Raw genomic sequence first — 26,686 nt, forward strand, 5'->3', positions numbered from 1 at the left:
CTCGCTGCTGCCCTCCTGTAGCTCTCCGCCCACTGCCCCGCCCTCCTGTAGCTCCCTCCACTCCCCCCCCATAGCTTGCTACCCTGCCCCCTCCTGTAGCTCTCTGCTGCCCACTTGTAGCTCGCTGCCCCACCCTCCTGCTGATCCGTGACCCAGTCCTTATGCAGTCGGTCGTTTGCATATCACATCTTTATTATATAGGATTGTTCATTATCACCCAAGTAATTTCTCTTTGTTCAAATATCAACCTCTACTATGATAACCGCCACCATACTCCCCCATCTCCATGATAAAAGCACAGAACAGGAAGCAGTGGAGAGAGGTTTGAAAGGTTATCCTCCCACAGCAGCCCACACCCACACTATGGGCATTTATTGTCGCTCTTCCTCACCTCCCCAGGGTGTTTAAGGGGGAGAAAATGGAATTTGATTAGGCCCCACAGTAAATTTGTAGTACATTCAACTGAATTACGCCATTAAAATCTGAAAATGTCTTCTATTAATGTGGTCCTAATAATCCAGGGACAATCTACAAGTGAATAACTGGCAACTGACTATATATAACAAACACAAGGGATATAATCATACTAGTATATGAAACAAAATTAAAAAGCTAAACACCTTTACAATTTTTATAAAAGTGATAAAAATGTATTTTAAATTGATGTACACTGACTTTAAGATGGAATGTAAAGATTATGTTATATGATAACTAAATAAAACAGTCTAACTATGGGTTAGAAACGTTGTTTAAGCATCCTGGGTCATTTGCTATTTTATTGGCCACCCAGTTCTTCCTTTCTAGCCACGGACCAAATAACAATGAGGCTAATGTTGGAGAAGAAAATGCTCCCTTCATATCCCAGTCTGCTACTCTGATTCGCATTAAAGCAGGGATTCACTCATGCACAGCTGTGGTCGACAGGATTCCAATTTAAACATGAACCTATGATGCTTTGACAACACAGCAGGGAAGTTTCTGAGAAGGGATACAAGCAGTGCCTGTCTGATCACACTGCCTGGCACTGCGCACAGCACGGCTCTGAACCCCTCTCTCCTGGAGACGCTCAAAGGTTATGTAATCAGGAAATGCACAATGGGCTGCCGGCCCAGCCCGCTCTACACCTGTGCCTGTGACTCACTGTCTTGGCGCCTGTATCAGATAGGGATGCAAACAAAGCAGTGCCTCTCCCTAAAAAAGTCTCTTACAGTCTTGAAATCCCGGGGGTTGATTTTTTGTTGTTGTTGTTTAACTAAGCTCTCAAGACCATATGATGGTTAACAAGACCATCGAGAGAAAAAGATGTAGGATGGATACTGTGGACACAGAAGGAAGAATTGAATTGAATTGAAATCAAGACTGCCCTTACCCCAAATAAAAAGAAAAACACAATGGTTCTATGTTTGCATCTTCAAGGAAATCTCTGCTTGCTTGCTTGCTTATTTATTTATTAATTGGCTTTATTAGCAATTTATGAATTGGGCAGCATTCCCTCTAGCAACTAGAAGGGCACTCTCTACATGCTTTATTTATCTAATTAGAGCCAATATCCTGTACACAGCACTGTATAGCACTACATGGGAGATGGCTCAAATTAAAATATGGCAATTTACATTTTTTTTCCAACTCTCAAATTATTTTTCATGCAAGATTCAGCATCACCACTTAACAGTTTTCAAAGTCATTTAGACAGTGTATTTTAATGGGCATATTCTTGGCTGGAAGTGGATCCCAATCACCTTTCAAATGTATCACAATGCATTTCAGGCTTAGTTTCCCACATTTCACTCATCCTCATCGCACTTGGAGTGCGTGAATGTTTTCCTTTCCACTCAGAAAGCCTAGATAGATGTACCTGAGAAAGGAGGACGGTAGGTGTATTGAGTTTATCCTTGGTCAAAACCAAACAACAAAATATTTCTCACAACTGTCTGTGCTATTTGGATGCCTCTTTGTACCAACAATGAAACGAGGACAGCTAGGGGGTTAGACGCCGATCGGCACGCTGCAGAAGCGCCGAGCGAGCATCCTCCCCGTGCCGAAGGTGAGCGCGGCTAGGGGGAGCCTCGCTCCCAGGAGTGGGGGCCATCTGATGAGCTGCAGCTTGACACTCATCTGTGTTCCAACGAAAACAAGAAGAATGTCTGTGTGGACTTAAAAGGCAACGTCGAGAATAATACCAAATGTTGTAGCACATGTGTTGATTTGTTATGTTACATTTCAGCTGTTGGTTATGGTAATGGAACGGTTTCACATACTTCGTTCCGATGTAGTTATTTTAATAACCACGTGGATGTATCTTTCTAGGACGGCCTGGTAACACTGATCGCATGATGTTGTGCTGTCACCACCAGGCCAGAACTGGAAGTAAGGAAGAGAAATGTAAAACTTCACCTCAGAACCGGATGACTTGTAATGAGCCCCTCAGGACACTGGGGCAAGATGCGTCAGGACCTACATGCTGTGAGATCCTAATACTAGTTTACTAGGACATCTAGCAGGACACATCACCACATCAGCTATCCTCGGGGACATTTAAAAAGCGGACTGACAATATAACTCATTCACATATTCCAGAGATGAGGAGAAAACAGCCCCACTCCAGCATGTGGTGTCATTGGCAAGTCCATTTTCCTTAGAACCCACTGTCATGGTGGAAGAAGGCATGCTGCCCATGTATGTGACTAGGAAGGCAGCAGAAAGGCGTGTGTCTTTCACCGTCTCCTCGTGATTGCCAAGATGCCCACCACGGGCACGGGGAATGTAAAGTCGCTGCTGCCGCCGTCTCCTTTACTGACTAGGGTTCTGCCAGATGGACTTACAGAGTGGTGGCGACGAGATCTGGCTGGCCCGCTCGGAAAAAGAGTGACCCCATAAAACCCATGGCACGATTTCATGCGCTCATAAGATGAAACAAAACCCTTTGCTACTGAAAGAGACAGTCTTTTTCGTAAGCTCCTTCATAAGACCTGCAGAGTCTGGAGCAAAGGATGTGCGTGCGTTGGTGGTGCAAGCGAGGGGGCGTAAGCAGTCTCCCGAGGGTGGGAGGTAAGTCTGAGGATGCAGGGCCCGTTGTCTCCAGCTACAACACGAAAGAAACTTCAGAGAGAGAGGACCAGGGTGACCGCTCCCTTCTCATTCTCCCTCTTCCTCCGTCATAGGCAATGGTGTGCTGGAACCAGCTTGTATCAGCTCACGAGAGCCAATTCGTGAATTTTCAGGAATTGTGTGAAGAGGTTGTTAAGCTCAGTCACTATCAAAAATTAAATTACCCAAACTTACTGTTCAATAAATTATATTAAAGACACAGACAATGCATACTCCAAGTGTATCACCTCCTGCTAAGGGTACTGTTTTAGTGTCGTCCGAGCCCTGGAGGTTATGACCGGTACTGTATCTGCGTGGAGGAACACCACGTGATGCCCAGGAAACACTACGTGAGGGTGGGCTCCCGCCCAGCTCTGCCCAGCTCTGCGTTCAGAGCCTGAAATCCTCTGTGGCGAGAGTATTTACACCCAGAGACCAGGAAATGCTCCCAAGCAGGGCTGCTTTATTCCCCCTGGAGGGCTGGTTATCAGCGCACCACTAATCACAAAGAAAATGCGCTTCTCTTTTCCTATCATCATGGGGAGAGAAAGAAATAAAGAAGGAAAAAAGCAAATGACACCAACTGGTTCACACACTCGCTGGAGGCAGCCACGTAACAATGTACCAACTCACACCAGAACATGGCAATTTATAACACAGGGTACTGAAATGCTGTTTAACTGACGTCTACTTTTTAAAAATATGGACACAGTCAAGTTCCTTTTCATATTCAAATTAGAGTCAAGCTGAACTAACCAGAGGAGGGCAAACAAGCTTTTCTTTGACATTGTTTACAGTTTGGATAGCAAACCATTTTCTAGTATTTATCTAGAAAAGAGAAAAGCTAAGATTTAAATGTTAGATTTAACTTCAGTTTGATTAGTAAACCAGAAAAGGTAAGAGTTTATTTAGTGGGGAAAACCTGTTAAACTGTCCTCATAAGAAAGTACAGGGAGCCCAGCCGGTGTGGCTCAGTGGTTGAGCGTCCACCTATGAACCTGGAGGTCACCAGTTTGATTCCCAGTCAGAGCACATGCCCGGGTTGCAGGCTCCATGCCCAGCTGGGGACGTGCAGGAGGCAGCCGATGGATGGTTCTCTCTCACCATTGATGTTTCTCTCTCTCTCTTTCCCTCTCCCTTCCTCTCTGAAATCAATAAAAACATATTTTAAAATAATAAAAGAAGCAAGTACAAGGAACAGCTATGAAGAAGAAACATTGACAGCATCACAAGAAATAAAATTGGTACTGCTGGATCCTGGTGCAGTGTCTGGACCCCAAGACACCAAATCACTTCACAGATAGTTTTAAACACAACAGAACCAATGTCCACCACACGTGACAACAACAATAAAGGAGCACAATGCTGTACTTGACGGCAAATAGCAACGGGGCTCAATAATTCTATTCCTGGAATTTACATGAAACAACGAGATGAAACTGCACCAAAAAAAACTAAAGGGTCCCTAGAGGCGTTTATAAAAGGAATATAAATGCCCTAACACAGAACACTTTCAGAAATCATAAACTATTTACTTCGGCAAAAGGAGCAATCGCTTTCACAACCATTCACAGCTCTAGCAGGCATAGAACATCATTATCTGAGTTCACATGAGGCAGAAAAAGAAAATAACAAGCAAGTTTAAGCAATCCAACTTTTTTTTTTTTCTGGACGAGGAGGAAAATATGATGATTTTTAATGACCTCTCATATCCCGTCGGAGCTCAAAAACATTACTGAGAGCTTTGCTGAGAGGGAATAAATTACAGATGGAGCTTTCCACAAGTGGATTTTCATGTGAAGGACCTTGGGGTTTTTCAATTAGGAATGTTAAAAATGGGATCTAGACGTTGCAACATCCTGATACTGAGACTCAAACTACTACAGAGATCAACACAAGATGGGGTTGCACAAAAAGATAATGCGATGACAATGAAATTGAGAGTTCCTGGCAGTTACGCAGACTCTACTGAGGAGAACTCAGTGCAAAAGAGAACCTGAGAAAATGCCAATAGGATAAAAGAATAAAACAAACTGGAATCGTTTTGGACAGGATGAAAAATCAGAAGGGAAAACAGAACATGTTAAGTAAAGCCAAAAACGAACCACAAACTCAGGGACAAAATAGACTTAAGTTAAAGACCAACTTGAGCCATTGCTTAAAATGTTTTAAGCAAAACTGATTACAATATGGTGGAAGAAAATAAACAATTTCACACAAAAAAAGATTTATGACTAAGCAGTTTAAGGCAACCTAAGGAACAAATATGCATTTTGGTAATTTTATTCATTTAAAAAAAAAACACCACAAAACAAAACCTTTTAACTCACAAACACAAAATGTGTAGTTAAACTAATGGAATTATTTAACCTCCAATAAAAATAATTTCTTGAAACCCAGTGAACAAAGGATAATGCAATGAGAAAAGTATGGCTACTAGTAGATTAACGTTTGCCTCAAAGAAAACAAAACCCTGTTGCAAAGGGAAGCTGCTCCACGCTGACAAGCACAAGAGACAGATACATGAAGTGAGGGATTACTTTATCATGAGAAAACCATGGACGGGGTGGGTGTTTACGTTAACCAGCACGTCTCCTTGGACAGCAAGCTTAAATGGAACAGGTTGCTTAGAGCCAGACTAAGGGCGGTGGCCTGGGATCCCCGGGAATGGTCTCTCCATCAGGCTCCATCGGGCTGACCCGGTGCCCACAGACCCGGTGCCCACAGAGAAGACAGCTTGGTGGGATCGAGCTTCAAGTGCATTGTCTGCCCTGAGACCCGTCCCTTTCCGGAATGCCACTGGTGACCGGTGCCCCCTCCTGACTAGAACATTGTTTCTTGGGATGGACTGGTTACTCCGTCACAAGCCTTTCAGGCCTGTGAAGCCATTCCCTCTCCTGACTACTGCTCAGATCTGAATTACTGCACAGATTTCACTGTTGAGGTTCTGAGGATGAGGTGGGAGGGACTGGGAGACTTCACTGTTGCTCCAGCGAAATTTGTCAAGAGCGCGCGCGCTATGAAGAGCAAACTTGGACTATAAACATGGTATGTCTGGAAAGACTGATGTTGATCCTTGCTGAAGCTGGGTGATTGTATATGGGGGTTCATTAAACTATGTTATCCGAAAATTTTTAAGTAAAAGCGCCTGGCTGGCAGTCAAATATAAACAATTATTATCTATAATTAGGTTTACAATATGTTGCTAAGAATATAAACATACGGCCCAGCCAGTGTAACTTCTCTAAGTCTCAATTTCCTAAACTATAATATGGGGACAATACTATTATCTACCTCTTAGGATTGTCAAGAATATTTTTTAAAAAATGATTTGTCCAGCCAGTATGACTCACTCACTGTTTGAGCATCCACCTAAGAACCAGGTGGTCACAATTCAATTCCCAGTCAGGGCATATGCCCAGGTTGCAGGCTCGATCCCTAGTGTGGGGCATGCAGGAGGCAGCTTATCAATGATTCTCTCTCATCATTAATGTTTCTATCTCTCTCTCCCTCTCCCTGTCTCTCTGAAATCAATATAAATAAATAAATAAATAAATAAATAATAAATAAAAAAAAAAAAACTTATTCATGTAAAGTGACTCCCACAGAACCCAACAGATAGTAAACATTAAATAAATGTCAGATATAATAATAATTATGGTTTAGAGAAGCTCAAGGGTTGGCTTTTCTGGAAACAAGAGGATTAAAAGAGGATATTTGGATATCCTATTTTGAAATAATAATCCTAGGGTATTCAAAATCTTAAGACTGAATGTGGAGAGCTGGTATAAACATCAGGAAGAGGGGAAATGAATGAATAGGCGTAAGCCAGAAGGCTGGCTGCTACCCATGTTCTTCCTGAACCCACTTCACTAGCAAGCACACTGAAATGGGATTCCAGATGAGAACCCTGCTGACTCTGTGCTCGGTGATTCACAGTGCTCGGGATTCCAAGCCTCACTGCTCCCCGTGACACCATCTCTCTGGTAACAAAAACAAATAATTTAACAAAGCCTGAGTAATAACTGCCCAGCACTCAAGAAACAACCTAATTATAAAGACCCTGACATTTACCACAAAGTTATAAAGAGGTACATGATTCTCCATATTTAACCCCCACCCTAACCTCGCTCCTCACCCATGCCCATTCATCTTTTAGAACACACAGCTTGGTTCTTGATGCTGCTGCTGCTGTCTGAAGAAATAATGAACTCTGTTAGTGCACCTGGAAATACACCAACAGCCTAGAGAAGGAGCACTTAGCTCATAGCACTTTACTGAAAATGTCAGGACCACCCAGAAGTATTTAAATCCTGTAAAAGCCAAGTAAAGAGAGGAGCTAAACAATTAAGGTAATGGATGACAGCAAGCAAAGAAAAAAGTAAGCTGAGTATAAAAAAAAAAAAATCTTCTCTACTGACTATCTTATGCCAAAAGTCTTTTTCAAAGAAATCTGTGGTAACACCCAAGGTTTTGGCTTCCTAAAATTAGCTCAGACGTCATTGGAAAACATTGTCAGCACAATGCAAGTTTTGTGGGCAAAGCAGTTACATGGCCTCTTCTTTCTTAATATTTCTAAGGTTCTCTGGAAAAGTCAGCAAACGAAGAGCATATTCTTGAACCTTGACAGCCCTTGGGTGGCAGCACCTATGTGTGCTTTGTTCACCAAAGTATTCCAGGCATGGGTCAGAGCCTCCTTATACTAGATGTTTGATAAATGTTTGTGGAGCTATCAATAAAATCCTTCAGGCTAGGACAAACGTGCTTGTAATTGCTGCTATCCAGTTTAATATTGATTTCCTCATTCTACAGTAATAGAAACAAGAGCAGGAACCAAGGGGCCAAATCCACGGACATACTTGTAGAAGTCTCTGGTAGGGCTACGCTGCACAACCTGGTCCGAACTTCATTTGGACCCACACTGTGTCTAAGATCACCTGATGGGAAACTGAAGTGATCTGAGGCAAGAGAGGATGAGAGGTATGGCAATAAATAATTCCTCAATGAACACCATGAATTATGCACTGCTATTACATCATGACCATGGCTTCCTAAAAATACCAATGCATGGTATAGGTCTGATGACATGTATTGACTTAGCTTTTGTGTTTCCTTTCTCTTTTCTGAAATATTGCAAACACAAGAGTAAACTCATGATAGCATTATAGACCCTGAGTAGAGAGGAGTGGACACTGAGACTGACTTATCTGCCACGGGATCCATCAAGTGATTTCTTTGTAGGAATGTATATAAATGGAAGCAGCAAGTCCCTCACTAGATCAGTGGGCCAGAAGATTCCCAAGCTGTCAAATTACTGGGTGGAGATGTCCAGAGTGGGATTTCCAAATGTCAAGATTTCATCCAGTTCAATACACTGAAAAGACCTGAGATTTAATCTAAAGTTGCTGATATGAGTAACATAGGACAGCATAATTTTTTTTGTTTGAAGAGTTGTGACCCAAAAGAGAGATAATTATTGTGTATTGTTTCACAGGGCAGGAATAAGACCAAAAGATAAAAGCTTTTGGCTCAAAATTGAGAAGAAAATTACAGGCCAACTAGAGGTCCAGTGCATGAAATTCGTGCATGGTTAGGGTTCTGTAGTGGCTGCCGGCTGCCAGCCGGGGCCTTCCTTTGTTCCACACCGACCCCTGGTGGTTAGCACACATCATAGCAAGCGATCGAACTCCTGGTTGGTCGAACTCCCGAGGGGACACTTTTGCATGGTTCGATTCCCAATCAGGGCTTTTATATATATAGATATCCCTGATGAACACAGATGCTAAAATCTTCAACAGAATATTAGCAAACCAAATCCAGCAATACACTAAAAAGGTCATATACCATGATCAAGTGAAATTTATTCTGAAGATGCAAGGTTGGTACGATATTCACAAATTAATAAACATGATACACCACGTATACAAAATGAAGGATAAAAAACACATGATTATATCAATGGATGCAGAAAAAACATTTGATAAAATCCAGCACCAACTTATGATTAAAAACTCCCAGCAAAGTGAAAATAGATGGAACATAAAAGCAATATCTGACAAACCCACAGCCAATATCATACTTAATGGGCTATAACTACAAGCATTTCCCTTAAGATGGGGAATAAGACAGGGACGTCTACTTTCACCACTCTTATACCACAGAGTACTTGAAGTCCTGGCCACAGTAAACAGATAAGAAATAAAAGGCATCCAAATTGGAAAGGAGTAAAACTGTTATTATTTGCAGATGACATGATACTGTATATAGAGAATCCTAAAGATTCCACACCAAAAAACCCCACTAGTACTAATAAGTAAATTTAGTCAAGTAGCAGGATACTAAATAAATATCAAGAAATCATGTGTGGCTCAGCAGTTGAGCGTCGACCCAGGAACCAAGATGTCATCAGTTTGATTCCCGGTTAGGGCACATGCTGGGGTTGTGGTCTTGATCCTCAGTGTGGGGCGGGCAGGAGGCAGCTGATCAATGATTCTCTCTCATCATTGATGTTTCTATCTCTCTCTCTCTCCCTCTTCCTTACTCTCTGAAATCAATAAAAATGTATTTTTTTAAATGTGCCTAGCAGCCTGGCCATTGTGGCTCAGTGGTTGAGTATTGAACTATGAAACAGGAGGTCATGGTTCGATTCCCAGTCAGGGCATATGCTCAGGTTGCAGGCTAGATCCCTGATGGTGCTGGAGACAGCTGATAAGGATTCTCTCTCATCATTGACGTTTCTCTCTCTCCCTCTCCCTTCCTCTCTAAAATCAATAATCTACACTAATAAAAGAGAAATATGCAAATTGACCATCACTTTGTGATGCCCATCAGCCAATCAGGCATGAGTATGCAAATTAACATGACAAAGATGTCAGCAGCCCCGCCCCCCAGCCACTCTGGGCCTCTGGGCAGCATGCATGCAGGTGCGGAGTGGCCGGGGGGCAGGATGCCTACTATGAGAGGAAAGGCGCGGGGCGGAGGAAGCTACAGGAGCGGTGCTCTGGCTGGAGCGGAGACTGAAGGTGGCGGCCAGAGCAAAGACCGAAGGCAGTGGCCAGAGTGAAGGCCTGGGTCCCGGTTGCTGGAGGAAAACCAGTACCGGCAGCCAGGGGAAGGAAGGCCTATTGCACAAATCATCATGCAATGGGCCTCTAATATATATATATATATATTAAATGTGCCTAGCAGAAGCACCAAAGATAAAAACCTCCCTAATGAGCTCATAATTTAAAATTACAAAATACACAAGGCAAGAATCCAGCATGTCAGCAGAAATCCTAAATAGCAGAATTAGTTCTCCTAAGAACTACAAATCATGGAATTATTGGACTCTGTAGCAGCCAGACTCTAGGGTGGCTCCCATGAACACAGTATCTCCTAGTGGCCATGCCCTTTTGCCATCCTCTCCTCCAAGTGTGGGCATAATGTGTGGCTTACATCTAACCAGCAGACCGCAGCAATAGTGATGAGACTGACCACACAGTGGCTGTGTATATGTGATGATGTTCCATAAGATGGTGACGCCCATCTCACTAAGAAACTCTCTCCCTGGCTGGTTCTGGAGAAGCAAGCTGCCATGTTGTGAGCTGCCAATATGGAGAGGGGATGAAGCAAGTGAAACATGGCACAGAGCTGAGGTGGCCTCTAGCTAACAGGAGCAAAAGAGTCAGTCCTCCGTCCAGCAGCCTGGATGCTGCTAACAGCCATGAAAGCACTGAAGGAGATCCTTTTCCATTTGGGCCCCAGATGAGAAACCAGCCCTGGCCAACATCGTGATTTACGGCCTCACAGAGGACCCAGCGGAGCTGTGCCCAGACTCCTTATCCACATACACTGCAGATGATAAATGGGTGTTGTTTTAAGCCACAACGTTGTAATACTATTGTGCAGGAATAGATAAATAACGCAGCTACAGACTACCATATATGTTTCAAGTGCTTAAAGAAATAAAAGAACAAATAAACATGAAAACATAAGACAAAGAGAATAAACAGCAGGAAGACTGGAAAAAAACACAAGTAGGGAGTCTGATTTAAAAACAAAACAAAACACCTAATTCCTAAAATGATTTAACTCAATGGATGGGTTAAATAGCAGATTGAAATCTGCTGAAGAAATAATACATGAACTATAAAGCAGATCAAAGAAAGTTTATCTATTTCAATTTATAACACATAGCACAGAGAGTAAAAGATGTAAAAAAACTTGAAAGAGAGATACAGGATTGATAAACACAAACATTGACCAGACAGGGAATAGAGAATGACAGAGTACAGAAAAGAGAAGTAGAAAGACTAAAAGAAATCATGGCAGAGGATTTTCCAGAATTGATGAGACATAATTCCTCAGTTCCTAGAAGCAATTTAGACCCAAGAAAGATAATTACAGTAAACACACTGAGGTGAACAAAAAACACCAAAGTCAGAGAAGATTACAAAAGCAAACAATGAGAAAAAGTATCCAGCCTCAAGGAACAATAGTAGCAACACAGACCAGCAGAATAATATTTCCAGAGTTCTAAGAGAAATCGTCGACCTAGAGTTCTCTATTCAGCTACTTAAATGATCAAAGAGAGCATAAAATAGATATTTTCAGACAAACAAAATCTGAGAGATTTTCACCACTAGTAAATCCTAATTTAAAAAAAACAACAACCATTATAATATGTTCTTCATAAATTAAACCCCCCCCAAAAAGGAATGTGATGCAAAAAAGCAATGGTAAGCATGAAATTTGTGTATGACTAAGTCTACACATTATTTAAAAATATAATGATGACTACATGATGGGTGTAAAAGAAAATTTTAAATGCTATAAAAAGAATATATAAAGTGTGAGGTGTGGCAGAATTTGTGTTCTAAGATCCTTCACTTGTTTGAGAGGACGATAAATATAATGATTAATTGTATACTTTGTTAATTTCACTATACATGTTAAAATTGGAAGGGTGAAAACAGAAATAGAAGGAAATAAAATGTAAAACATTATTACTACCTACACTTTACAAAACATGAAACTGAGGCTTATTAAAGTGACTGACTTACCCAGCCAATAACTACCATAATGTGACTTAAATTCATGTGTTTCCATTGCAACTTCTGTGATTTTTTTTCCCTTCTATGTCATACAGACTCTGATTTAGGTGACACATGAATATAACAATATATTACTCTAATGTTCAAATCAATAAGGCAAAAACCTCACATTGATGCAAGAATATATTTATATTAACAGGACTTTGTGGTAGAAGAGCTGTGAATTTACCTAGCAATCCTCTTATTTCTCATTTCCATTTCATCCTTACCTACCCTCTAACCCACTAATTCCTACATTCTCCACATTATTTTTCTCCTAGGCTCTGATTTTTACTGTTTTTTTCTCTCTTCCTCCCTGCCATTAAAAATACTTTTAATTTTGTACATGTTTGTATATGTATATATATGTGTGTAAACATGTACATTTATGAATTATACATGCTTACTATTTTTTTTAAGTCCCAATGTATATGTTGTCCAGAGTGGTAAATTCTAAATGCATCGTTTTTATGGGGATACAGTGTGTTTGAAAGATTTCTACAAAGATAGAGGTTACAAAATACAGTGGTGCCCAGATCTGCTTCATTCTATTGTGGTTCCTCTATCACTGAAGCAAGTATGTCATGTCAAAAAGCAGTAGGGCTCTCTGGGACACAATCTAGGCCCCAAATCTTGGCAGTCATAGATGGTCCCCTGGTAAACAGTGACTAGAGTCAGCCTGTAGCCCTGTATTATAGATCCCCTTACTCCTTGCCAAAACCATTTCAATTGGTTTCTCACCACACTATTCTGTTGAAGCCATGCAGGAAAGTCTTCAGGGTGTGCCCAAGACTGTAGTTCAAACTCCTAACCACAGTTAGTCATGTTAAATCATTGTCACTGACCCCCCCTCCACACACACACACACACCCCAACTAGTTTGCCTACAGATATGTCTGCAATACTTCTTGAGGTAATAAACTTCAAGGGATATAATCTGCCTACTAGCATACATAAAAGCATGTAAGCCCTTGGAATCAATTCTGGGTCTCTTACCATACAACCTGCCAGATGCATAACAACAATATAAAATCAAGTTCATAGTCACTTTAACACAGCGCCAGCTGGTAATATCTTGCCATCGACATTATCAATCCAAAGATCTATAGCTAAATGTGCCATTAAAGAAAGCCACACATTTCTATTATAAAGACATAAATGGTATTTTATACTGTGAAATAAATCTATAGAACTATGGTATTAGACAATTCTTTTATCTGGAGGCACAAAAATCTAAAATGATTAAAACCTAAACAAATTTAGATAATTGTCCCACTAACCAAAAATTAAATAAAGCAACCAAGTAAGAAAACAAACAAATAAGAAAATAACACGACTTTCTCCTTTTATTTCTCCCTATTCACTAAAAGCCAGTTTCTCCATTGTTCCCTTCCACCCACCCCACTTTGAGTCCCCAAAAGATAACCTATAAAAGAAGAAAAAGTTTATGGACCTTGACAATCCCCAAACAGAATCACCCATCTCAGAATGACTAAAACTTGACTGTATCCTGTTTCACAATTATTCATAGCTGGTTGAATAATATCATTGCTAAGAATTAGTAAGTCTACTGAGCTCAACTACAATTTCCTCTTTTACGAATGCATGGAAATATGGTGATTACAACAACAAAGATCCCACTTAATTGAGCCACTGAAGATTTTTGGAGTATGCTTTGTAGTAGTGAAAACATAATAAAAATAACGGATGGTACTTTAGCAGACAGGGCCAATAGGTTAGGGGGAGAATGATAAATAGAGGATTACAGGTAGAGGATTAACAAGCAAAAGAGCTAACTGTGTGGTCTCAGAAAATAGTACTGGCAAATTAGAGATAAAATTCATGATTTCATGAAGACAGAGCTGGGCTGTGTAAAACTGAAGCCCTTATTCTCACGGTGAAAAGTACAAAGTTCTGTCTGCTGACTTGCAAAGCACAGTCATTAACGCCAGAGTCAGGGTGGTGGAAGGAGCAGCAAGCATCCAGCAGTGTTCTTGGATGTCCTAAATAAGACGATGGCGGGGTAATAAATAACAGGACAGGGCTCATCTCAGCATTGTTCAGGGAGAGTCCTCTGGAATGGGGTTAATTCAGATTTTAAGGACCGCTTAAATGTTTAACAGATCCCAAAGCGATTAGCAGTTTTCTACGCTTGACGACCTCTCTCTATAAAAGATCAGAAGAGCTTAGGAATAAAAAACTGAAAAGTCAGTTTCATAATTCTATTCCCTCTCCTTCTTCCACAACACACACACACACACACACACACACACACACACACACACACACACACACACACAAAACAACTGGCCACTGGCACTCTCTTTGTCTCCCTTCACAGAGAATCCTCTGTTCAGCCTCCATTTTTCCCCTCCTCTTCTATCTTGCTTCAGGGAGGTCTTGAGATAGTCTTTTCTCCAGCTCTGAGTCTCTATCTGTCTTACATCGTGTGTAGCACAGAAGCCCAGGCGACACATGGTCTACACCACAGTCAACATCCTTTCCCGCCCTTTAGACAGGTCAGCGGCTTAGGGGTATCCAACAGTCAATTTCTGCAGGAAGCTCAGAGAACGGCTTTGTCAATGCCTCTGCTCCCAATCACTTCCATGATTCATTGCATATCCTCTCTCAGAGTTCTCTTTTAAATCACTTAAGACCAAACCAAAAGGCATAAATTAAAATTAAAAAAAAGAAAGAAAGAAAGGATGCTCCTTATTGGAACAAATACTGGCAGCAAAGAGAAAATAAAGGAAACCAAATAAAAAAGATAAAACTGAGAACCAACAGACCAGATGATAAAAACAATATTCTGCTGACATTTAAATAAAGTGATCCCCATGGCAAAAACTTAATTGTTGCTTTTTTGCCTGCATTCCCAGATTTCTCTTGTTTGCGGCTGGACTCAACTTTTCATTCCTCTGTGTACTCAGAGCCTCACGGGGAGCCAGCGTTATTTACTACTTACTTGGGCTTGCTTGCATACTTTAAAAGGGTGAAGTGTTTCTTGGTAGAAAAGCTGATGATAAGCCTGTAGGTCAAACCAGAAGTACACACTGTTCTTCCACAGCTGCAGATGGAAAAAGCACAGAGATTATTACCACCCAATTATTAAAGCTCTGCAAAGCTCTGACTTCAAATGTAAATAATTGCTTTTGCTTCTTGCTGTTACCATAAATCATGTGCAATTTAAGATAGTTTTCTATTTTATCACCAATTGGCGACATACAAAACATTTACTGGTATTCACTAGAACATTACAGTTATCAAAAATAAAATTATAGGATTGATAGAAATCAACTCTGAATAGAATGTATTACATTGAAACAAAGTTATAGGAAAATAAACTGTTAACAGTGCAAGTCAATTCTTGTCTATCTGTATTTTACTTATTTAATATTTAAGGAGGATAGGAACCTACATATTTAGTATGAAATTTCTTACCAGAGATGGAATGTTAACATCAAATATCATTATTTGAGTATTGAATTATTTCAACCTTCTTTATTTTAAAATGAAGTAAAGGTATAAAATTATGTTTAAAATAATAATTTTCTACCTCGTTCCCCGAATGCTCACAGAATTTAGTAAAGAAGAATCCAGCTCTGTTCTCGACATACAACGACTGCAACAAATTCTCCATGTCAGATCCTCCCAAGGCACCATCTGCCGTGGTTTTAACCTAGATGACAAGACAGAAGGCCATTATCCACCCGAAACATTGTCGTTTTTATGGCATTGTACAACCGGTCTCATAAACTCTGTGAGGCTGTCATTTCCCCAGAGGACTATTTTATTTTTGTCCCATGTATGTAATCAATGCAGTATGTTTGCATCTGACTGTCATATAAGGTTCATTTCTGGAGCCAAGTTAGCAGCCGAGTTCCTTCTCTCCTAAACCAACCGGGTCTCAAGCTTAACGTTAGAACGACTTCGCAATCTCGACTATTTTCTTGCTGCAGGCACAGGGATGCCGTTTTGGGAGGTTTCCCAACCACTGTTGGTGGCCTCTCTCCTACATGTTTACTGTTAGTGTGGCCTTGAGGTGATGCTATAATCGCTACAAGAAAGTTATAAAAAGAACGATCTTCAAGGCCTCTCACGGCTGCTCATTAATAGTCTTCAGGGGGAGGGGGTCCCTCTCTGGATAGTCTCACCCCATACAGGTCACGGCCGTCAGCGCGCAAATGACAGTCGAAGTTCTCATAAAACTGCTGTTTACGGGCTTCCCTGCCAATAATGTTGGCAACCCTAACACCATCCTAGGAACACAGACAGCTGGCCATTTCTTCACGCACGGGAGTGACTCTGGAGTCCAAAAGGGCATCACGTTCATATCAACCCTTTGCTATTTGTTGTATGGAACTTGGACTTCTTTCTAATCTTAAAACAGCTGTGGCATAAACGATTTAGGGTTTAAGTGCGGTTCTTGCTCTCTCTTTGTTATAGTGTCTCTCTGCCTCTCTCTGTGTTGTCCTACTAAACAAATTCTGAGGTGAGAATTTAATGTTTCATGATGTCTAACCATTGGTATTCCAAAATGAAAATATCATCATGTTGGTAGGAAAAATACCCTAATTAGAAGAAAAGGAGAACTGTTTGCTTAGAATAAAATAGTTATATAATATCATATCTAAGGGCTGAAACTCTATCAGGACTACCAAGCTAAAGTATAATCCTTAGGGAATGTGAAATTGTCATTTAGAATTGGTGTGCTAAGTCCATACTTTCAAGGTAGCCACACTACAAAAATACTTCATAAAGTGCTTCACAAAAAACTCTAAGCTTCCAAAACATAACACCAAATATTATTTTTTACCAAGTGTTAAAAACTTAACAAAAATCCTAGAGGGTCTTATTTTGTGTTTGAAGTGTCGTCAAAACCAGATCTCAGCTGTTTTTGAAAACAGCAATCAATCTATAATAATAAAAGCATAATATGCTAATTAGACTGGACATCCTTCCGGACGTCCTTCTAGATGACCTTCCGGATGAAGCCGGGGCTGTGAGGGAAGCCTGGGTCCCAGGTGCTTGCCAGGGGCTGGCGGGAAGCCCAGGTCCCTGGTACCAGAGGGAAGCCCATGATGGCAGCCGAGGGAAGGAAGGCCTACTCTTGCACAAATTTCGTGCATCGGGCCTCTAGTGGAATATATAGCAACATGGCACTACAAAAGGAAACACAGAAGAAATTTTTGTGTAAAACATCTTTTCGCAAGGAAAAAATAAAATGTGTTGTTTAGTAAAGAAAAAATGTTATGGAAAATCAATAGAAATTCTCTAGAATCAAGGGTCATTCATCAGTTAAATGAGGAATCAGATTATTCAGTCCTCAAAATACTTACCAAAGGTTCTTCTGAGTAAGTAAATCTTCTATTCAGCTCGGGCTTCAGACATTCCGAAATGTCGGTATAAGATGTTAGATGAATAACTTGGCTTCTCTCTGACATCTGCCTTGACCTAAATTAGACAAGAACTAATTGATCAACATGCATATTTTGAGCACCTTTGGTATACATGGCACCAAATCTCAGAAGGGCTTCCTAGCATTGTAAGAGAATTAGACAAAAACAAAAACAAGTGTAAGCATCAGGTCCAGTCCTGAGGAATTAGTTGAGAGAATGCAGTATGCAAAAAGAAAACTGTCAACACAATAACTATTGTTTGAATGAATTCAAGAACATATTATAGTTGCCAAATGACTGGGATGGATAATAAGTACTACAGGAGTATAAGAATGAGAAGTCCCTTTGAGGTATCTATACTAATAAAAGGGTAATATGCTAATTAGACTGGGAGACCTTCCAGATGTCTAGGGGCAATCAGGCCAGGAAGGGAGGGCAGTTGGGGGCCAGCAGGCCAGCAGTGGGGGACAGTTGGGGGCGATCAGCCTGGCAGGGGGGGACAGTTGGGGGTGATCAGGTCAGCGGGCGGGGGGCAGCTGGAGGTGAGCAGGCTGTCAGGCAGAGTGGTTAGGAGCGATCAGGCAGGCAGGCAGGTGAGTGGTTAGAAGCCAGCGGTCCCGGATTGTGAGAGGGATATCTGACTGCTGGTTTAGGCACGATCCCTGGCCTAAACCAGCAGTTGGACATCCCCAAAGGGTCCCAGATTGGAGAGGGTGCAAGCCAGGCTGAGGGACCACCCCCCCATGCACGAATTTCGTGCATTGGGCCACTAGTATTAGTAAATAAAGAAATGAGACTTTTCCTGAAAAATGGATAGGAGATACATTGTGGGGTGTGGGGTGTGTGTGTGTGTGTGTGTGTGTGTGTGTGTGTGTGTGTGTGTGTGTGTGTGTTTACAGGGGTTCTTTTTAGATGGAGAGAATAATGAACAATATACTATAAAGGTAGGCAGGAAAAGCCTGTTTAAAAGGCAACAAGTTAACTAATTTGCTTAGAGCAAGAGAACACTAACAGTTGAGTGAACACTACTAGTATATGCTATAATATAACTCACATTATCATATTTAATTCTCACAATAAGGATTTCTATATGGTAGTTTGAGATAAGATAAAGGAAGACTTTGAAGTTAGATTGATGATTTAGGACATTACTACTATTTTTTTATTTTTTGTTAATCCTCACCCAAGGACATTTTTTCCCCATTGCTTTTCAGAGAAAGAAGAGGAGGGAGAAAGGAGGGGGGAGAGAGAGAGAAATGTTGATGTGTGAGAGGCACATCTATTGGCTGCTCCCCAAATGCACCCCGAGCAGGGGCAGGAAGCAAACTGCAACCCAGGTGCATGTCCTTAACTGGAAATCAAACCCGAAACCCTTGGGTGTGTAGGCCGATGCTCTAACCACTTAACAACACTGGCCAGGGCAGGACATTTTTTAAATATTTTTTCTTATCCTGCTCCCTTTCCCACTTCCCACTGCAATTATTCTAAACCTTACTTTCCAGATCCATAAGACATGTTTGCTCCACCTTACAAGTCTAATCCCACTCCGTTCAACCAGCAGACTACGTCACAGGCTCTTCTCAGATAAAATGTAGGTACAGCGTGTTTCCGTTTCTCAGACAAAATACAGTACAGCATGCCCCAGTGTTTGCTCTTATTCACCCACATAACAGATATCTTTCTTCTTTAATTTGAGAGAAAGAGAGAAGGGAGAGAGAGATCAGTTTGTTGTTCAGTTTAATCTATGCATTCAGTGGTTGATTCTTGCATGTGCCCTGACCAGGGACTGAACTCACAACCTTGGTGTATCCAGATGAAAGGTATCCAAATAAAAAAGAGGCAAAACTGTCACTATTGGCAGATGACATAATGTTATATATAGAAAACTCTAGAGATTCTGCCAAAAATCTTTTAGAACTAATAATTGAATTCAGCATAGTTGCAGGATACCAAGTCAATATACAAAACTATGTTGTATTTTTTATAAATATATTTTTATTGATTTCAGAGAGGAAGGGAGAGGGAGAGAGAAAAACATCAATGATGAGAGAGAATCATTGATTGGCTGCCTCCTGCACGCCCCCCTCCCCACCGCCTACTGGGGATCTAGCCTGGAAACCGGGCATGTGCCCTTGATTGGAATTGAACCTGGGACCCTTCAGTCCACAGGTCAACGCTCTATCCACTAAGCCAAACCAGCTAGGGCTATGTAGTATTTCTATACACTAATAATGAACTATCAAAAAGGGAAATTATGAAAACAATGCTGGTGGGAATGCAGACAGGTGCAGCCACTGTGGAAAACAGTATGGAGTTTCCTCAAAAAGCTAAAACTGGAACTCCCATTTGACCTAGTAATCACACTTCCAGGAATATATCCTAAGAAATCAGAAACACCAGTCAGAAAGGATATATGCACCCCTATAGTCATAGCGGCACAATTCCATAGCTAAGATTTGGAAACAGCCTAAGTGCCCATCAGCAGATGAGTGGATTAGAAAACTATGGTACATCTACACAATGGAATACTACGCTGCTATTAAAAAGGAATTTTTACCATTTGCAACAGCATGGATGGTACTGGAGAGCATTATGCTAAGCGAGATAAGCCAGTCAGAGAAAGATACATATCACATGATCTCACTCATTTGTGGAATACAATGAACAACATAAACTGATGAACAAAAATAGATCCAGAGACGTAGAATCATCAAACAGACTGTCAAACCTCAGAGGGAAGGCAGGGAGGGTGGGTGGAGGGGAGGGAAGAGATCAACCAAAGAGCTTGTATGCATATAAGCATAACCAATGGGTACGGGACTGGGGGGCAGGGGCAGGCTGGGAGACGACAATGGGGGGGAAAGGGGACATATGCAATACTTTCAATAATAAAGAATTTTAAAAAAAGAAAGTGAAGTGATAAATTATTAAGCACAGAATTACTTACCAGTAGACTACTATTATTAAACGCAGCAGATTGTTATTATTAAACACAGAATTACTAACCAGCAGGATAAATATGTGGGCCAATTTAAGTGAGTTCTATAATCTACTGTGTAAAATAATGACAATATTCTTTAGAGTCTTATGAGTTTTCAAGTTTGAGAAATACTGAAGTACTAAACAGGGCTAAGTAAGAATTTGGGGGGCAATCTCCTCAGAGAAATCTGGTGTATGGCTCAGGGAAGCTGGGAACAGAGGGCACCTCTTTAAAATGACTGGCCTCGGAGTCCTGCCCCCAACTGAGAGTAAGCATGGGAAGCAGTAGCCCTCTGGTACTTATCGTTGAAATGGAAGAAAATTTGTAAAGAAATGAAAGTATTGGTTTGCAATTTCTATTTAATTTTTCAATTCCTAAAAAATCTTACCATTGAGAAAAGCAATAGGTGTATAGAAAGCTGCACGGAAGGAAGGAAGGAAGGAAGGAAGGAAGGAAGGAAGGAAGGAAGGAAGGAAGGAAGGAAGGATGGAAGGAGAGGGAGGGAGGACGGACGCTGCACCTACCCTTTCTCAGTCACGCTGTCCTTAGGAGAAACTGAATGCCAAGTCTCGTCTTTCCAAGCGTTTTGGGTTGCTGTAGATGGTTTCTTAAGAGATTTAGGAAGTTGTACTAAACTGGATTCTTCTTTCTAAAAAGTGGTAAAATAATGAACAAAGTGAAAGATGAGCAAGTTTTCAAAACGGAAAGAATAAAGCACAGCTCTGCACATATACCTAGAATTTGTTTTGATCACTAGAGGATTTCTTCCCTTACTCTATCACCAACTATGCTTCCCACTCTAATAAAAATGTTCTTTCAAACTCCCACTTTTACGAAACCAGGAGGCTGAAACCTCTATAGATATTCTTTTTGCAAAGTTTATTTTATTTTATTTTTCCCATCACCATTTATTTATCCCCTCCAAATCCTCTTTCACCTCTACCGCGCCCCCCCACCCTGCAATCACCACATTATTGTTCATGTTATTGAGTTCTTTCTCTGTTTTGCTCAATCCCTGCACCACCACCACCACCACCACCACCACCCTATAGCTATTTAGACTCTGAGAAAGGAAAGCCAAAGGCTTGTGTTGCCTTACATCGTTGTGAAAAAAGGTCTGTTTCCTAGAGGAAGAACTTTGAGAAAACATTTTTTATTCTATAACTGAATAGGTTTTAGTGCTTGTGTGTGTGCGTGCAAAGCGTGCATGCATGTAGGTATGTGGCAGGGTGGAAAATAGGGGTGGCAAGGTGGGAAAAGGACACAAGAATAACACTGGTCCATAATAAAGACCTGTATCTTAAGAGAACGGTTTCCTTCCCTTTTTTTGGTAATCCTCTTTTTGTACTACTTTAATCTTCTCTAGTGTGAAAGAATGCTCACAACTTCTAATTCTGCTGTTGTTACTTCTTATTCATTTACTCGATTTATATGTATTAAGCAACTATTATGTGTCAGGCGCTATTCTAGGCACTGGGGATGAGTAGTTAACAGAGAAAAATCCCTTATATTCTAGGAGGAGGTGAAAGACAATAAACAAATTATGTGGTCATAAGTACAGTAAAGCAAAATAAAGCAGAACAGAGGATGTGGTGATGGAGGGTACTGTGCTGTCCTACACAGGTGTGCTTCTTTAGAAGAGTCGGGGATGGCCTCTCTGAACAGGTGACAACTGAGCAGACACCTAGAGTGAGAGAGGAGGCAAGCCACGTGGGCACCTGGGGGAAGGGCGCTCCACATGAAGGGAACAGCAAGTGCAGTGCTCCTGGGTTCTGCTTGGTGTGTTCAGAGAAAAGCAGAGGCCGTCGCGGTTGGAGTGGGGTTAAGTTAGAGAAGTGCGGTAGGAAATTAGGTCAGCAGGTTAGCAGAGGCAGGCACAGCTGTGTAAACACTTTGAATGTTTATTCTGAGGGAGGGAGGAGGCCACCAGAGAATTTTGAGCAGGTAAGTGACATGATCCTGTAATTTTAAAGGATCACTTTGGCTGCCTGGTGAACAGATTATAGGTTTTCTTATTCCCTAACTAGAGGCCGGGTGCACAAAATTTGTGACTCGGGGCAGGCCCCTCAGCCTGGCCTTTGCCCTCTCTCAGTCCAGGAGCCCTTAGGGGATGTCCGACGGATGGCTTAGGCCCTCCATGGGGAGTGGGCCTAAGCAGTCAGTGGGAATACCTAGCACTGCTGCAGAGGTGGGAGAGGCACCCGCCACCACCTCTGCATTCGCCAGCCATGAGCCTGGCTTCTGGCTGAGCGGCGCTCCCCCTGTGGGAGTGCACTGACCACCAGGGGGCAGCATTGAGCGCCTGCCCCCTGGTGGTCAGTGTGCACCATAGCGACCAGTCATTCTACTGTTGGGTCGATTTGCATATTAGCCTTTTATTATATAGTGCACTCGGGGCGGGGGCGTCCCTCAGCCCAGATTGCGAGAGGGTGCAGGCCAGGCTGAGGGAACCGACCAGTGCAGGATTGGGGCCGGGAAGGGACACAGGCGGTTGGCCAGCAGGGGAAGGACTGCGGGAGGACTCCAGGGCATGTCTGGCCCGTCTCACTCAATCCCGGTCTGCCAGACCCCAGCAGCAAGCTAACCTACTGGTGGTCAGTGCACGTCATAGCGACTGGTCAACCAGATGACTGTCTGCCCCCTAGTGGTCAGTGCACGTCATAGCGAGCAGTTGAGCAGCCTTAGCATATTATTAGCATTTTATGCTTTGATTGGTTGAATGGCCGACCAGACGACTAGACACTTAGCATATTAGGCTTTTATTATATAGGATTGTTGCAGCATGTATACTAACAATGAGAGAGAGAGAGAAAGAGAGAGAGAAGAGAGAGAGAGAGAGAAGCCTATGATGAAACTTAAGATTTAGTGTACAAAACCCAAGCATGGACATTTTCCTATAAACTTAATAAAGAAATCAAAATATCCATGTACACCCTACCTCCGTATCAGATATCTGTGGAATGCAAGATTTAGGTCTTAATGGCAAAAGGGTTGCTATTTGTGGAAAGGGGTCAATATCCTTCCTTGGTTTCTCTTGACGGCGGTGCCACAATTTCAGTTCGGCACTGGCTTGCTTTATTGCGCATGAATGTGTAACACAGAATCGTGGTGCCCTGGTTGAGAGGAAAATAAATTTAAGATTAAACTACACAATAAGCCTCAAAAATCAAGAGCTCACAAAGTGTATAATACTTAGGCTCACAATTATCAGTCTTGCCATGGCCTTTTCTAATAATTTCTACTTCTTTTTCTGCTGCCTAGCTTTAAAAAGCACATTTTTTCCATGATACATCAACTGCCTGAAATAACATTCATTCATATAAAGAGGCAATGTACACTCATATAAAGAAGAAAAATAACTTCAAAGTTGCATTCAAATTATCATCTACATGATAAGAAAGAGAATCTATATACCTATTTGATTAAGAAAATTTCATGTGCCCTTGACCGGAATCGAACCCGGGACCCTTCCATCCACAGGCCAATGCTTCACCCACTGAGCCAAATCAGCCAGGGCCTTACAGTTTCTAATAAAATGAACGTAAAATGCACCTGTGATCATTTTAACACAGTTTAGTATTTACTTATAGTAGCAAATAAAACTGGTGGATGAAAGTAACACTTTAAAATATTTCAACATTTTATAATGTTAAGTACACTGCTAAAGTGTACTATGGCCTGACCTGCATGGCTCAGTGGTTTAGCATCGATCTATGAACAACAAGTTCATGGTTCAATTCCCAGTCAGGGCACATGCTTGGGTTGTAGGCTCGATCCCCAGGGTGAGGCGTGCAGGAGGCAGCCCATCAATGATTCTCTCTCATCACTGATGTTTCTATCTCTCTCCCTCTCTCTCCCTCTCTGAAGTCAATAAAAACATATTTTAAAAAAGGAAAGTTTCTTATTGTATTAGTAAATGTTTTATTAAGTTGGGGGGTGTGTACACAGATGCCCACTATTGGTTTATTTATACCTTTCTGTATCTTAAATATGTTTTTTAAAGAAATAAAGAGAAATGGAATAATACAAAGCATATAAGTAATATGGAATACCTAGATGGGAGATGATGACAGAGAAGTGGGTAAGGACAAATCATTATGACCTTACTTGCTAACTTTAGGAATCTGAACTTTACCCAGAAAGCTTTGGGGTTACCACGGGAACATTTAAACTAAGTGGCATAATCGGATCCACCACAGCCACAATGGACAGCTCACTGGTCTGCCAGTGGCACACCTTTTCTGTTTCCATTCTCTTCTGTTTAGAGTCCGTTGAGGCCCTGTTGAAATACTGCCTCTTCTCGGTATCTTGTGTGTTCACCACTCTCTTTTTATTATACTTATTTCATATAGACGTTCCTCCCAACTAGACTGTAACCACTGGACTTGACTATGTTTTAGTCTTGTATCCTTAGCACAACATTTGGCTTATAGTGTTTAAAAAATGTTTACTGAAATGATAAAACTGTAACTCTAGCTACATGTACACATGTACACACACACACACACACACACACACACCAATTTGATGACATACCAACCATAAAAAGGTCAGGTGTGGAGAGATGTGCTGACAAAGTTAAAATGGCACTTAAGTACTGTCAGCCTTATTATTGTCACTCTAAATTTCCATATATATTTTATTGATTTTTTTTACAGACAGGAAGGGAGAGGAAGAGTTAGAAACATTGATGAGAGAGAAACATCAATCAGCTGCCTCCTGCACACCCCCTACTGGGGATGTGCCCGCAACCAAGGTACATGCCCTTGACCGGAATCGAACCTGGGACCCTTCAGTCCGCAGGCCGATGCTCTATCCACTGAGCCAAACCGGTTAGGGCAAATTGCACATTTTTACACATATAACTTGTAACTAGCCTAAGAAAGTGAAAGCAGGTATCTTTGAGTCACATAATTTTTCTTACCAATACAGAAGTATGGGTTTCACAACGTCAGTCTGAATATTTATTAAGTGTGCTTTATTCCACTGAGAGCCATCTAGCAACTTAAGTTTTGTTAAGATTTCTGTAGAAAGGTAGCAATCTCCACTGCTCACTAGGTAGTTTTTTTTCATCTTTTCAAGATGTCTGCAATAAAACACATAACACATTGATGCAATGTTCAACATTCAACGAGCCAAGTATTTCCACTTCAAAATGTTTGAGCAAAGTCATGAGCTAGCTCAAAACCAACGCTAAGTTTCAGGTGTGCCAACGTGGGAGTGGCTGGACAACTTTGAGAGGCTGAGCCACTGGCCTTGCAAAGATGCCCATGTTCTAATCCCCAGGACCTACGGACGTTATGTGCCTTAGAAGAGATTCTGAAGGACTGACTAGGATGTTGAGGAAATTCTCCTGTAGGAGCTAGGTAGCCCTATGTACTCGAAAGGTCTAAGAGGGAGGCAGGAGGGTCAGAGCCAGAGGAAAAAGTGAGGAAGGAAGCAGAGGTCAGAGAAAAGAAAAGACCGTATGCTGTTGGCTTTGAAGATGGAGGGAGGGGCCAGGATCCGGGGAAAAGGCCAGGAAATGAATGCTCCCCTGGGCCTTCGGAAGGCCCTGCATATCCATCTCAGACCTCTAACCTCCTAACTGTAAGAAAATACATTCGTGTTGCTTCACGTCAATACACGTGTGGTAATTTGTTACATGAACCACAGGAACTAATACAATCCTGATCCTGGAGAACCTCGGTAGGTTGTTTGCATCTAACTTCCCTACTGTGTCTTGAGAAGTGGCCGTGGCCTTCCTTCCACCTCAGCATCAATCGGGTCATGTTTCACATCCAACCACTTGGTGACCCCTGCTCCTATAACTAGTGTAACCATGAGCTCTATCATCTCAACGCCACTGGAATGACTGGAATGGACCAGTCACGAGTACGTACTCAGTCAAATCCTTAGTGAGAATGGCGATGTGCTATGGTTGATCTGCTTCAGAGCAGATCAGGAAAAACACAAAGTAAGGACTCTCCTAAAGCAGGGTCCTCTCGGGGTTCTTAAGACTCACTGTGGCCCTAGCTGGGTTGGCTCAGTGGATAGAGCGTCAACGCCTGTGGACTGAAGGATCCCGGGTTCGATTCTGGTCAAGGGCATATGCCTGGGTTGCAGGCTTGATCCCCAGTGGGAGGCATGCAGGAGGCAGCCAATTG

At 41.8% G+C, this 26,686-nt stretch overlaps 1 protein-coding gene and 1 long non-coding RNA gene across 3 annotated transcripts in view; one reads left to right on the plus strand and one right to left on the minus strand.

Moving 5' to 3' along the window:
* The window catches only part of RGS22 (regulator of G protein signaling 22), a 101,223-nt gene that overhangs the window by 39,704 nt on the left and 34,833 nt on the right, over positions 1–26,686 (minus strand). For both annotated transcript variants that reach the window (XM_054708618.1, XM_054708616.1), the window contains 6 exons: positions 25,465–25,626; positions 23,479–23,653; positions 21,065–21,189; positions 17,501–17,615; positions 15,718–15,840; positions 15,127–15,228 (listed from right to left, as the gene is read on the minus strand). In XM_054708618.1, the coding sequence (XP_054564593.1) occupies positions 15,127–15,228; positions 15,718–15,840; positions 17,501–17,615; positions 21,065–21,189; positions 23,479–23,653; positions 25,465–25,626 (802 nt within the window). The remainder of the gene's footprint in view (positions 1–15,126; positions 15,229–15,717; positions 15,841–17,500; positions 17,616–21,064; positions 21,190–23,478; positions 23,654–25,464; positions 25,627–26,686) is intronic.
* Positions 7,043–8,061, plus strand: LOC129147244 (uncharacterized). Its single transcript, XR_008554609.1, has 3 exons — positions 7,043–7,073; positions 7,247–7,439; positions 7,900–8,061. It is a non-coding gene; the product is annotated as an uncharacterized LOC129147244 (long non-coding RNA).

This window comes from Eptesicus fuscus, chromosome 19 (assembly GCF_027574615.1).
Source record: "Eptesicus fuscus isolate TK198812 chromosome 19, DD_ASM_mEF_20220401, whole genome shotgun sequence".
Classification (NCBI taxonomy): domain Eukaryota; kingdom Metazoa; phylum Chordata; class Mammalia; order Chiroptera; family Vespertilionidae; genus Eptesicus; species Eptesicus fuscus.